Source organism: Hippopotamus amphibius, chromosome 7 (genome assembly GCF_030028045.1).
Source record: "Hippopotamus amphibius kiboko isolate mHipAmp2 chromosome 7, mHipAmp2.hap2, whole genome shotgun sequence".
NCBI classification, from domain to species: Eukaryota; Metazoa; Chordata; class Mammalia; order Artiodactyla; family Hippopotamidae; genus Hippopotamus; species Hippopotamus amphibius.
In genome coordinates, this window is record NC_080192.1 from 20,166,467 (window position 1) to 20,181,767 (window position 15,301).

General features: G+C 38.9%; 1 protein-coding gene across 4 annotated transcripts in view; it reads right to left on the reverse strand.

Annotated features, from left to right (window-relative positions):
* MYBPC1 (myosin binding protein C1) overlaps positions 1 to 15,301 on the reverse strand; it is an 86,732-nt gene that overhangs the window by 57,889 nt on the left and 13,542 nt on the right. For all 4 annotated transcript variants that reach the window (XM_057741003.1, XM_057741004.1, XM_057741005.1 and 1 more), the window contains exons 2-5: positions 11,938 to 11,979; positions 8,905 to 8,946; positions 8,056 to 8,097; positions 7,191 to 7,232 (exon numbers count right to left, since the gene is read on the reverse strand). In XM_057741003.1, the coding sequence (XP_057596986.1) occupies positions 7,191 to 7,232; positions 8,056 to 8,097; positions 8,905 to 8,946; positions 11,938 to 11,979 (168 nt within the window). The remainder of the gene's footprint in view (positions 1 to 7,190; positions 7,233 to 8,055; positions 8,098 to 8,904; positions 8,947 to 11,937; positions 11,980 to 15,301) is intronic.

The window sequence follows — 15,301 nt, forward strand, 5'->3', positions numbered from 1 at the left end:
CATTTGTAAAATTCAAAATATGCCTTGTAGTGTTTGTGCAGACACTGAATATTCCCTTTTCTAAAATGTCTGACTTTCAAAGTGTCTTACATTTTAGATGCTTAAATAGGTATTTGGTGTTATCTGAACCTCTGCTCCTTCCCTCCCAAAGCATGAAGAATAGTGTTAGTGTAAATAATAATGACCTTTGTACTTAAAATAGTAGAATAGTTATGGGTTTCAAAATACGGAGTTAAATGACTATATAAAATAGGATACAGAAAACAAATGCACATGACAATTAAAAAGTGCTTTAAAAATTCCTGACAAGAAGAGGTAAAATAGCACAGGTATAACCTATTAGTATATTTACAACATATATTACTTACTAGTCTGAAATTTCTTAAACTGTCAACCAGAGATATGTTTTATTACTTTTTAACAAAATAACTAATGTAATATATAGAAAACATTAATATCATATCTTCAGAACCCAAGAGGTGATTCACCGGATACTGTGGCAGTCAGGATTCTTTAGAGGAAGATTTCTGTGGTCAAAGAAGCTTAGAAAATGCTAGGCTAAAGTTAAATGCTTGTATCTTATTGTTTTGTTTGTGTGCATGTACTGAAGGATATCTCAAAGCCTTCAGTGTGCTCATGTGTGTTGGCACTAGGGATGAAGATAAGAAATGATATGCTATTAGAATTTTCCAAACTTAGTTCACATTTGAATTGTTTTCTCCTGGAATATCCATTAACTTTTCACAAAATCTTGCATTTGGGGAAGTATAGATATTTCTGAGCTCTTAGGGGAATTCTATGTTTCAGAAGACTGCTAAATAATTAAAATTGTACATAACAAAAATAAAATACCTTGCAATTTTTCTACATTATTTGCCATACATTTAACTCAGTATGTAGTATTTTATTCTTGTAATCTATTCGAAGGCTTTTATTTACTAAAATATCTAAAGAATCTTGATTTAATGTCCTGTAAAAATTCTTGAAAATGGAGTTTTAAAACTCAATCAAATCCTAGGAAGGAGCTTCCTTAATTATATGTAAACTAGAAACTAGAACCATTTCAAGTGAAACGAACATTTTATACAGGTTTGGTGGTTGTTTGCTTACTTTGTGCACAGTGCCTAATAAACCCTTGAGTTAATTATGTAGAATGCAAAATGACTGGAAAAAGAGTATTCACACATGTTCATAAAACTAAAATGAGAAGAGATGCCATTTTTTAAGCAAAAATTTGATGCGTGAGTAGTTTCAAAGTTCACTAAATGTTAAAACTATTTGGGGGACACGCACAACTATTTTAGACTATTAAGGCACCACATATGAAAGCAGTGCTTCAAAGTGTCATAAAAGATATTTTAAATGATCCAACATTATTTCCAAACAGTAATTACTTCTCAGTGGGCAATATTTGAGTCACTGTACATGCATTTTCCAAATTTACTGAAGCGATAGAAAAACACAATTGACAAGGGGCAACGTGTATTGTTTCCCTTTTTTTAAATGTAGTTTTGGGGAGTTTCCTGATGGTCTAGTGGTTAGGATTCCAGGCTTTAACTGCTATGGCCTGGGTTCAATCCCTGGTTGGGGAACTAAGATCCCGCAAGCCATGCAGTGTGGCCAAAATCAATCAATAAATAACAATCTTAAAAATAAATAGAAATAAATCACAATGTTAATATTTAAATACATAAGTAGAAGTAGTTTTGATTCTGGCATCCCTTTAGATTGGGACACATAGTTAAGATGTTGGGATTCTGACCTGAGATTCTTGAAAAATTGTTTGGCTGAATTTGGGTGAGTTGGATAAGAATGAAAGGTCTAATTGTTCTTATTTACCATAGAAAAACAGGTTCTGCTGCTAGGAGGGAAACTGAATATCCAAATCTTCTGGGGTGTGCCTAACCCCACATCACATGTATGAAAGGTGTGGCATCATACAAAGAACATTTTCAAAAAAAACCCACAATACGTAAGTCATATTTTCTTGTTTTCTATTTAAAAGTGACTACAACGATGATGAAAACTTAACAACTGTTTTTGGCTCTTTAGAATATGGCCTGCATGACACTACAGATTGAAAGCAATAGAGCTGCCTTCCCTAGCTACACAGAAGGGAAATTTACCAAAGTAGAATTTTATGTGTCTTTAAGTCATGGGAAAACAGCATTTGTAAAACCATAAAAATGATTCTTTCAACACTGAAGTTCCCAATGAAGAATGCCTGGGAAATAGAGGAAGAATTAGATCTCATATTACAAGCCTGGAATTTTAGAGGGGGTCCACAGAAGGAAATCTGGAATGTGAGGGAGGGAACACCAGAGACAGTAGAATGTGTACATTCCCGTAATTCTCCAAGCTCTCTTGGGCATAAAATAAATTCTACCTGTGATTGACAAATTGCTTTTTAAAATAAATTTTTAAAGTATACATACTTGGGATAATTGTTGAGATTTTCCAATAAAAGCATATAAAATTAAAATGTACTCTAAACAAACCTCAGTTAAATACTGATACCATACCTTGTTTGATGTAGATGAATTTATGAATTCCTCAAGCAGGGTAATCAGTTGTAGTTATTATTGGCATATGTTATCAAAATAACAATAGCAACAAAAACAACCACATATGGAAGGCATTAACAAAAACAGCTAACAGTAATTCATCATGTTTGAGGAATTTGATTAATTTGTTGTATTTTCTGAATGGGAAGACACATGTTTCCACACTTTGGTACTTTTGAAATCAAGATTCATTTTACCATAAATACATTTATTTAATGAGTTTTTTCTCCCCCAAATCTATTAAGTCAATGTTGCATTTTATAATGGTTGTGTTTTAAAATGGTGAAGTACAGTGATATTAATTTTTAACTAAGTTCATTACAAAGAAATTATGTAGTTAGAATACACAGGTAAAGCACAGAGACATTTTAGTAAATGGTTGATTCTCTGATACCTAAAGGTAAAATGGGACAAAAATATTTAACATGCTAGTAAGAAACACCAAGATGTTATTGCAGATGTAAAGGGACCTAAATGAAGAAAAACATCATTCTTTTAATTAAAAAAAATCACATCATTTAGGAGAAATTCGCTGGAACTTCTGCGGATTCACTTCCTCATTTGACAGCCACGTTCATGCCAAAAGAAAGAGTCTTCATCTCAAGTTATGAGATCATTTATACACGCAGGGTTCATTCATGATAGTTTGTGGCCACGTTAATAACAATGCATGGGAAAGGGGCTTCCTAGGTGGCGCAGTGGTTGAGAATCTGCCTGCCAATGCAGGGGACACGGGTTCGATCCCTGCTCCAGGAAGATCCCACATGCTGCGGAGCAACTAAGCTGGTGCGCCACAACTATTGAACCTGCGCTTTAGAGCCCGTGAGCCACAACTAATGAAGCCCAGGCACCTAGAGCCCATGCTCCGCAACAAGAGAAGCCACAGCAATGAGAAGCCCGTGCATCACAACGAAGAGTAGCCCCCACTCACCGTAACTAAAAAGAAAGCCCGCGCACAGCAAAAAAGACCCAACACAGCCAATAACATAAATTAATTAATTAATTAATTAAAAAAAAATAATGCCTGGGAAAAGAAAGTAAGTTTTACTTCCGTGGCAGCGATTAGCAAGGGCAGTTATTTTTCTGGAAGGAAAATAAAAAGAGGCAGTAACTATCCCAGCTGGGCTTACCAAAAAATATGCCTACGGTAAACTAAGTTACAAAATTAAAAATTATATATCAGAACTTAGGCATTAAAATGAATACTGATCTTCCAAGTAGTCTCTGTTTCTACTGCCGCTAGTACATGTGGAACCACTCGTAGGACCAGTTTTGAAATGTCCCACAGGGCTAACTGTTAAGGCACAGAAGAGACTCAGTCTCATTACCCTATGTCCACACATATGGTGTTGGTTGATCAAAAGGAAAAAAAAGTATGATCCCACTTGAGCACGCACATCATTCTCTACCCATGGCCCTCTAAGACAATCATCTGCTTCCAAAGCTGAAATCCACTGTCCTCTGCTGGGGGTTGTTCTCCTCTCTAAAGCTCCCTAAGGTTGGCTCTAAGAGGGCAGGACCCAACACCTAGACCTGCCCAAGTGAATACTTGCGATGAATATATGAATATTAGAAGGCAGGTCTTTAGCCCCACTGAGAATATGGAAAATTACCTATACTGAGCTTTCCGTTGAATTGCTACCTGTGATTATTCTGGAAGAATTCTAAGCCATGGCAAGGACATTATCTCCCAGTGTGATCACTGTGAAATGGGTTTGCATATCTAAATTCTGATGTTGCTGGTTGGTTAAACCCGTTTCTTTCTTGTCACCTCTATCATTTCAACTCCAAGACAAAGTGGGCAGTGTTAGAGAACAGGATACCTGGATGGACAAGTCCAGAGGCAAATAAGCAAATAAACAAATCATAAACCCTTTCCTGAGAAATCAGCTGTTTCCCAGAGACTCTCAGTAAATGTGAAAAGTTGGCGCATCTAACCATAAACACTGCTTGTAAGATTGATATCAGAACCAAACAACATTCTCTGGCTACAAAAGAAAATTTCAGAACATTTCTAGGCTGTCACAAAATGATTCAGTCAATCTGGGAAAGATAGTAAGGCTACATGGCTATGAATGATGTTCTTAATAGTAAGAGTCTTGGAGCTACTAATTGAATAGACCAGCTAATTAGACACTAAAGTGCCGAAAAGGTTCTATCCAGGTGTGACCATTTTCAATAGTGTTAAGTGACCTGATCTAAGGATCAGCACACATGATGCACAGCACTGGCATCTCATTCCAAACCTTAATGACTAAGACTATGCATGGGTTGTTCATTCTCCCGCCCAGCAAATGGAAATAAAAATCTGTCTAGATTACCATTGTCTGTATGATGAGCAGGTAGCCAGCATGGAAATTCAACTGCTCATTCATTCTACAGGTATTTATTAGGAGATCACCACATGCAGCTCTCTGTCAGATGCTGGAAGAAGTGAGATAAGGGGCCCAAAGAGGTGTTAAGACACAGAGCCTGACCCTACAACATGTTTGGAAAAGGAGTGAACCATTAATATGGGATTAAGTGGAGGAAAGGGTGATTTAATGACAGAAGCAATAAGTCCAAGAAAAATAGTGAGGAAGAAGGGGAAGTGAAAGGGAGTTAAGATGGTCAGGGGAAAGATGCACAAAGGAGTGACACCTGACCTGAATGTTAAAAAACAATTAGATGGACTCAGTCTTGGGGGAGGGTGGAGGACAGGGATTCTAGTGTAAGCTGGAGGGCAGGTCTGTTGCACCAACCTTATTTATGCTCATGCAAGAATTCTTTCTCAACCAGGGCTATACAGATAGCAATGATTATTGTGTCTACTTTTCACTTGGGTATTTTTTTTGAAATTTCCCTGTCCTTGGTGAAAGTAAGTAATGGTTGAAGGGGACTGTATATTTAGAAATAACTTCCACCACCTACCTTCTTTATTTAGGGATGTCACTTTCTATCCTAAATTGATTTGCTTTCTAGGCATGTAGAGTACATATATACGTGGCAGTTTATGTACCTGGGCACATGACCGCATGTGGCCATGACCTTGTTTAACTTCTGCAAATGTCAGAAAAAAATGTTACTAATTTCAGGATGCCCTTCTTGCTCTTTTATCCTATTGTGTTCTGCATAAAGAAAAGGGTTTTTGTTGATTGGTAGACTGGTTGGTTGGTTGATTTTAACTTACAGAAAGGTATGTTTGCATTTAAGCATACAAATATAATATGACTTTTCAGATTAAGGGTCAGGCACAGGCTTTGTTTAAACTTTGACAGCTTGCCTTCTGGGATTACATCATCTGCTCTGTTGGTTGAGCCTTAAGGCCTGGTCCAAGCACCTTTTCAAATCTAGAAACCGAGGTGTATGCCATTGGCCTTGTGAAGAATAATGTTACAATGACTGCAGCCAGGATGTGCAAACCCCCTTGAAGCTGTCTCATGGAATGAGCTCTAGGCATTTGCACTGTCTACATTCCGTAAACAAGTCACCTTCAGGCTATGTCCCAGGTGGCCAGGATTAGTGCTCACATTACTATCCATGGGAGCTACTGAAGGTCAAGGACAAAGGGAGTGTACTAACACTTTCTGTTCATGTACGAGAGCTGTATATTCAAGTTAGCTGAAGAAAAGTGGTCCAATGTACTGAAAGAAAGAAAAAACAGTATTTTACTGATGTATAGAAGACAATAGTATCATAGGAATCTGTTAATAAAATATGACAGAGTGAGAACAAAGAGATATGTAACATGCTTTTGAGTGGTGTCCAGAAAAAAAGAGAAAGGGCTTATAGTAGTCAAGAAATAATGGGTTATTCCAGAATCTAAACTATGTTTTTCATGGCACGAATAAAAAATAAATTTTTAAAATGACAATACAAACATACAAAGCAAAATTGTCAAGTCTACCTCTGTGAAAACTTTCTTCTGTAGAAGACGGAGGCTCCTTTACTTAAAACAAATGGTCAGCAATGACAATGACTTCCTCCATGGGGAGACAAAGGAATTAGTATTTCGTGGATCCATGAAAAAGTATATGATAAAGATTATTCATTTTCTAAAACTGGACTCCCTCCATATAAAGGGAAAATAGAATAATAGTACAGAAACAAATGTTTCCAATTCAGTAAGGAATAACATGTTTGCTTAAGGCTGTATTGTCCCTCTATATAAATCATTATATCAATCTACATGAACACAAATGTTACCAAATGAGATGCTGGTTTTCAAAATTACTGGTGAAACCTGAAACAGTTTACACAGTAACATGAAAACATTCAATTTTTAAAAATCTGGGTAATTAAGCTAATTTTGCAAATTGGTGTAATCCCAAGAAGACCAGACACCTTTTTTCCTTCACATGCACATGGGAGCTTGGAAACTGCCAATAAACTTGCTGGCATCTCAACAAGTGCTTGTGATGTTTTTAATATGGTTGTTTTTCTTTTAAAAATGTAATGAAAACTGATCAAAGCACCATTTGTCATTATGCTGATTGGGTTGTGCAGATAAGATGCAAAGAACTCTAAGCCACACTGATGAAAGATAATGCAGAGAAATTCTACGGGGCCTCCATGGTGATCATTGCTGAGCTCTTTCTGCTTCTAACTTCCTTGAATTCAGCCTCACTGTCCCTCCCTCCAACTCACCTTTTGCTGGTGAAGTTCCGGCCTCCTTCTCTTTATTTGGTTCTGTGTGGAAAGTACAAGCACATTTTTAAAAGTATCTTAAAGAAAGCATCTTATTGCGTGATGAGCAACAGGGTGGAGGTGGGGAGATAAGAACTTAATGACAACAGAACAGCACAAATGATGCTACATACTCCTTTATTATGCTATAGTGAATTACAAACTTGGGAATTATAATGTAGAGTCACATTAAACTTAATAAAAGCAGTTAATAAATCTGATCATTTTGGGGAAAATTATACATAGAAACACATAATACAGGTTTTGTTAAAATAGCTTAGCTATGCTGAGACCATTTTATAACATCCTGGTGTGGAAATAGTATAAACTATGGATCACTTCATTTTGGACCCCAACAAGGGACAGATTTTTAAGGAAGTTTGATCCATCTAATGGTTCCAGTAGTTTGGACTTCTAGATAATATTACAGCAAAGAGCCAGGGTATAAAATCTGCAATTGTACAGCAGTTTCGGAGAAAATATTTGGGTGCATGTATCAGTCTTCTTGGTTGAGTTGAGTAGCAATAAATGCAATACAAGAGCAGGAACATCAGATTTTATTAGTTGAGACCCTCTGGTTTGCATCTCTCTCTGTTTAGAATCATATTAGTTTAGATACCTGCAAATAGTGTCTAACTTGTGGTGTATATAAGAAAAGAATTATTTCAACCATGAATTCTCTCTTTTTTAAAATGAATGAATAGACATCTGAATCTTAGTTAACTAATAAGGACAAATTCTATGGGGCCTCCATGGTGATCATTACTGAGCTCTTTCTGCTTCTAGCTTCTTGAAATCAGCCTCACTGTCCCTCCCTCCAACTCACCTTTTGCTGGTGAAGTTCTGGCTTCCTTCTCTTTATTTGGTTCTGTGTGGAAAGTACAAGCACATTTTTAAAGTTATCTTAAAGAAAGCATCTTATTGTGTGATGAGCAACAGGGTGGAGGTGGGGAGATAAGAACTTAATGACAACAGAACAGCACAAATGATGCTACATACTCCTTTATTATGATATAGTGAATTACAAACTGGGGAATTATAGAGTCACATTAAACTTAATAAAAGCAGTTGATAAATCTGATCATTTTGGGGAAAACCACGTAGAAACATATAATACAGATTTTGTTAAAATAGCTTAGCTATGCTGAGACCATTTTATAACATCCTGGTGTGGAAATAGTATAAACTATGGATCACTTCATTTTGGACCTCAACAAGGGACAGATTTTTAAGGAAGTTTGAGGTCCAATAGTTTGGACTTCTGGATAATATTACAGCAAAGGGCCAGGGTATAAAATCTGCAATTGTACAGCAGTTTCGGAGAAAATATTTGGGTGCATGTATCAATCTTCTTGGTTGAGTTGAGTAGCAATAAATGCAATATAAGAGCAGGAACATCAGATTTTATTAGTTGAGACCCTCTGGTTTGCATCTCTCTCTGTTTAGAATCATATTAGTTTAGATACCTGCAAATAGTGTCTAACTTGTGGTGTATATAAGAAAAGAATTATTTCAACCATGAATTCTCTCTTTTTTTAAAATGGATGAATAGACATCTGAATCTTAGTTAACTAATAAGGACAAATTCTATGGGGCCTCCATGGTGTTCATTACTGAGCTCTTTCTGCTTCTAATTTCCTTGAATTCAGCCTCACTGTCCCTCCCTCCAACTCACCTTTTGCTGGTGAAGTTCCGGCCTCCTTCTCTTTATTTGGTTCTGTGTGGAAAGTACAAGCACATTTTTAAAAGTATCTTAAAGAAAGCATCTTATTGCGTGATGAGCAACAGGGTGGAGGTGGGGAGATAAGAACTTAATGACAACAGAACAGCACAAATGATGCTACATACTCCTTTATTATGCTATAGTGAATTACAAACTTGGGAATTATAATGTAGAGTCACATTAAACTTAATAAAAGCAGTTAATAAATCTGATCATTTTGGGGAAAATTATACATAGAAACACATAATACAGGTTTTGTTAAAATAGCTTAGCTATGCTGAGACCATTTTATAACATCCTGGTGTGGAAATAGTATAAACTATGGATCACTTCATTTTGGACCCCAACAAGGGACAGATTTTTAAGGAAGTTTGATCCATCTAATGGTTCCAATAGTTTGGACTTCTAGATAATATTACAGCAAAGAGCCAGGGTATAAAATCTGCAATTGTACAGCAGTTTCGGAGAAAATATTTGGGTGCATGTATCAATCTTCTTGGTTGAGTTGAGTAGCAATAAATGCAATACAAGAGCAGGAACATCAGATTTTATTAGTTGAGACCCTTTGGTTTGATCTCTCTCTGTTTAGAATCATATTAGCTTAGATGCCTGCAAATGGTACTTGACTTGTGGTATATGTAAGAAAAGAATTGTTTCAACCATGAATGCTCTCTCTTTTCTTTTTTTTTGATTGATGAATAGACATCTGAATCTTAAGTAACTAATATGGATAATTTTAGCAGACTTTGTTTTAGGAATAGGAGGTCAGTATTGTATAATGAATATGAAACATGGCACAACAAGGGAAACTTTATAGTGGTCCCTTGACAGCTGATCTGAAAAACAGAAGGGAAAGGTTATGTCTGTAATGCCCTGCAGGTTCTCAGTGTCCTCAATGCTGGCAAAAAATAAACCTGTATGTGCAAGGAGAAAACATACCAAAGAAGAAGAAGTTCCTAAGAAGAATGTCACACATCTACATGGGCTTCAAAGAAAACTAAACTTGAGCTTGCCCCTTGTTTGAACTAATATGGCACTGAGCCCGTTTTGTTTATTTTAACACATAGCAGTACTCTTCTTTATTATGTGAGGGTTTCGAGTGTGTGAATCTAGTATTCTTAGCTGGGCCGAGGGGGCTCCTCTGAGCAGTTAGATTTCTCACACCGCCCTCCTGAAAGTAATCTCTGGAGCAGAATAGCATCATAACCTCTTGTAAATTTCCATGCAAGGGATTTCCCTGGTGGCACAGTGGTTAAGAATCTGCCTGCCAATGCAGGGGACACGGGTTCGATTCCTAGTCTGGGAAGATCCCACATGCCGCACAGCAGCTAAACCCATGAGCCACAACTACTGAGCCCAAGCGCCTACAGCCTATGCTCTGCAACAAGAGAAGCCATCACAATAAGCCTGCGTGCCACAACTATGAGTAACCCCCGGCTCTCTGCAACTAGAGAAAGCCCATGGCAGTGCAGGCAATAAATAAATAAATAAATTAATTAATTAATTTCCATGCAAAAATACCAGCAAATGAGGCCTCATTCAATTCCTGCTTTCACCCAGGCTGAGCTGGTCTACGTGACCTCCTAGCCCTTGGCTTCGTACCACACTTTCAAGTCAACTAACCCATATTAAATCACATACTGCCTTATGAAGCTCTTACAGTATTGTCTGTTGTTTCAATATTGTGTTTGTTTGTATTTTTTTTTTTTTTACAGTAAACTGTATATATTTAGAGTGTACAATTTGGTATCCCAATCTCCCAATTCATTACCCCCCCAACCCTTCCCGCTTTCCCCACTTGGTGTCCATATGTTTGTCCTCTACATCTGTGTCTCTTTTTCTGCCTTGCAAACCAGTTGATTTGTACCATTTTCCTATAGTCCACACATATGTGTTAATATACGATATTTGTTTTTCTCTTTCTGACTCACTTCACTCTGTATGACTGTATCTTACTTAATTGTTCTCTGGGCTATTATTTTACTTTCTACTCAGCTTTAAGCAAACTGAATACAGGGAAATGCTTCCTACTTAGAATTCCTCCACTACATCTGGTACAGGTTTGTGCCTAGCTAACAATAAATATTTGATAGGTAGCTCTGTATCCTTCTGAAGGGTTCGGGCAGAGTTGTGCACATGGTAAATATCCTGTAAGTAATACATGAATGGATGCCAGTTTCTCATCTTGTACAAGGTGGAAGAGTGATGAGAGAGGGCACTTTGGTACCTTCATGGGAAAATGCATGCAATTTTGGTTGCCTCCACCCTGGGGGCCACTTGGCTGGGCAGACAAATGGTTCTGGAGATTCCACTTGGGCTTGCCGTTCTTCTAATCCTGTTCTCTGCCTTAGGTGTTGGTGGATATAAAAGCAGGCTTCACCTGTTGTGTTGCTCGGTGCTACCTCTACCTGCCAAGGAGTTCACTGGAACTCTTTATTGCTTGTTTTTTTGTTTCCACCTGCTGGACAAGAGGGTACAAGGACTGGAGAAGTTGTCACTGGTGTTGAGCCTCGGAGGCCACCAAAACTTCCTGGAAACTCCCCTAGGAGTTTCTGGAGGCACTTGATGGTGACATAGTTCAAGTAATGAAAGGGCTGCTCATCTTCCAGGACTGAGGTAGGATCACTCCACACTCACAAGAAAGATGTGGGCTTTGTTTGCCTTTAGCTACATGTGAAAAAGCTATGCGTGAATCCTTCAGCCCCTTGGAGACTCAGTCTCCACAAAGCTCAAGCACAGGCATAACAACTTTGGCATAACTTCAAAGGTTTTATAAGTATATGATATGCCACCCAAATCAGATTAACATAAGAAAGTTATATAAACACAAGGTACGGTTATTATTACAAACCTATGACAACTGCGGTCCTCCCACTTGTCCATAAGACTTGGGTTAAAGCTCACAGCCTCAATGGGGGCCAAATCATGCTGGAATGGATATTGTGTATTTGCAGCCCAAACATGTAAGGCCATGCTTTTACTCACCTTTTGGAGGTGGAGCTGGGGCTGGGGCCGGCACTTCATTTTCTAGAAATGAAAAGAGCAATGGAAGTGTTAGTCCCACTTATCCTGAGAAAAGCTACTTTCCACAGCCCCAGGCTCTGCTCAACTCCAGGCAGCCATCTTCCCTAGACTGACAAGAGAGGAAAAGCATCAACTCAAGACACACTGTCTTTTGGTATATGGTGTGAGGTGGGGATCTAAATGTGGTTTGAAGATATGTAGACGTCCAGTGGGGGCAGAGAGTAGTGATGCACAGAGCACAGGTAAAATGGGCATCCACATGTCCTTCCACTTAGTTATCCCCATCAGGCAGCAGGTGGGGCATTTAATGGCATTGCGCCTATTTCCCTTCTCTGGAGAAATGGGCACAACACCTTCTCATATGCACAGGGTTGCTGTGAGGATGAAATGAGATGCAGGGAGTACCAAGCACATCCCTTAGAGCCTAAGGTGCTCAGTAAATGAGACCCCACTTTCCCCACAGGGCAAGGGCACTGCAGTATCTCTGACACCATCCTGCCCTCCTGATATGTACTTTTTGAATGATGATGAGACCAAAGTCCTCTGGCTTTGCAGCATTTCCTTTTATTATGAGGCAAACCACTGTTCACTGGGAAACAGAATCAACCCCCTCACAGTCACAGTCATTTCTGGAGGTTTGTATGCCTGGGGTAGATTTTCACCTACACTTATCCAAAGTTTTCAGAGCACTAGTTTTGAGGTTTTATACTTGGCTTTGGATAGCCAGGATTATAGAGTGGTCTGGCAGTGAAGTCTGTTAAAGAAACTTCTATTAAAGAATATACTGTGTCCAAGTAGCTAAAAGCATATCCTATGACCAATGGGCATGGAATTTCCCCTGCTGAATCCACATGGATGCCCAGAACAGGGAATTAGCGACGGGTGTGTGAACCAGCTGCTCCTGCTCCAGGGCAGGAAGAGGCAGTTAATGAAGGTAAGCTTTAAAAAAATTATTTTCTGTTTGATAAATAAATATCAAAGAAAAGTTTTTGTAATATAGGCACATCGTGGGATCCCAGAAGTTTTATCTTTGTCCATATATAGGATTTTCCACATTTTTTCCACAAGTGGCTCTTTCCAAGCAAAGAGGACAATATCTCACGACAAGCAGTTTGGCCTGAAAGTCAACACCGACAGGCCAAGTGCCCTGTTTTAGTCTAGGCAGCCTGGGAGAAGACAAAAGAAGGAGTAGCCTGCACTGCAACCAGCAACCAAAAGAGGAGGGATGCAGGGCTGTCAGGAAACAGCAATGTCTTCTTTCATCATGAATTTTTTGTGCCGGGGGGTAAATACCAATGTATTGTTTAAAAATACATAATTACTGTATTTTCATTCAGATGATCATAAACAAGTATATTACAATTTACAAATTGTAATGGGGCGGGGGGGGGGGGAGAATCTAACCAAAAGAGAAAAGATGCATCGCCTTACAGATGGGCAGGAGGTAACGTGGCAGGATGTGACGTGGTCTGAAGATATGGTGAAAGCACAAGTGTCCCGTAGATGGCACACCAGAAATGCTTTCGTTCCTTTGCCACGTCATGGAAAGGATCTTTCCTGCCAGTGTCAACCAAGAGACGAAACCCTCCATCCAAGCATTTTATTTTCAGAGATCTGAGTGCAGCAGTGGAAATCTAATATTGACCTCTTGGCTGGGGCTGCACACGGATATCAGGATACTGAGGGCAAGGAGCCAGTTTCTATGACACTCTATCTTTTGGACAGGGCCATTGTCATCCAATGCCACGGACCTCTTCCTGGCTCCCTTTAAGACAAGTTTCTCTGCCTTCCAGTCTCTTTTCTCCCAGCTACAGGTTTACTTATGCCACCACTGTGTTTCATCCTGTTATTCTACCCAAGAAGGTCCCTGTTACCTATGAGGTTAGGTCTACTCTCTTCAGGTTGAAGGTCAAAGCCATTGTTGGTAGGCACCTCCTGCCTCTCCCTCTTCTTTGTGACCCCAGTGGCCCCTGTTCTAGAGTTGGTTTCCCTTTTCACCTTCTGACCTTTCTGCCACTGAGAAGAGTGATCATCTCCCCAACAGGGCTGTTTTTTCATGACATGTGATTGTGTCAGACAGACTTAGGTTCGAATCCTGCCACTAGGCCTTAAGATGCGTGTAATTGGAGACAATCCCTTCATCTCTGTCAGTCTTGGTGTCCTCATCTGTGAAATGAGGATAATAAGATAAAGGACCTCTTAGGGTGCTAACCCTATATAAACACATAGCATAGTTCCTGGCATGTAGATAGAGCTCTAAAACTTATAGCAATAACTATTACCATTATTATTCTTTGGCAACCTTGGTCTGTCTTTTTTGACATTTCTCTTAAGACTCTCAGAGCTGATTATTCTATTCTGTTCCCCTCCTTTATTCTGGAGGCATTCTGGACCAAGTGTATTCGTAATACACTCTTTTTTTTTTTTTTTAATATTTATTTATTTATTTTTATCTGGTTCTGCCAGGTCTTAGTTGTGGCACATGGGCTCTTTAGTTGTGGCCACTGGCCTCCTTAGTTGCAGCTCGACAGTTTCTTTGTTGCGGCATGCAGGCTCCTTAGTTGTGGCATGCGAATTCTCAGTGGGATCTAGTTCCCTGACCAAGGATCAAACCTCTGGGCCCCCTGCATTGGGAGCTTGGAGTCTTAACCACTGTGCCAGCAGGGAAGTCCCCATAACACTCTTTATTCCCTAATTCTTTTAAAAGTATTTTAAAGTTGTCTCCATATATTTGTGTTTCTTGTCCCTCCCGACTAAACAAAAACACGGATTTTTCATTCGTTTCCTATCTCCCTGGTACCTCCTTTTATTGCTGAAACCACATTAAATGCAAAATGAATTAATAAAAAAAAATTAAGAAGGACATCTTTGGTGCCTGTGTGTGAACTATCAAATTGGCTATGCTTTCTCAGCATCTTTATAAACAAAGGCCCATTTTGTAAGGGAAGCTGTGGTTGCTTAAAATCCTGTTTTGGAAAAAAGGCCAAGGGTGAATTCTAATCAAATAAATAAAAGAGAAGCTTCCTGGACACTGAAACTGCAAAAGTGCCCCGAATGTGAATTCTTCATTTACATGCTGTCTGTAGCCCCAGTGTTCTACGTAACAGCCCCCAAATCAAACCAAAATGAGAATTTAAAGGGCTTAGTGCAACTTCCAACAAATCTACAGAATATCCATCACGAACAGCCAACTGTATCAGATACTCAGAACTACAGAAACATTATAGGATATTAATGTCGGTGCCTTTTTAGGATGGTTGTGGCAAACAGAAATAGGAAAACACATGCCTGCCTGGTGAGTAGGCAGGGCTGGAACTTTTCCTTC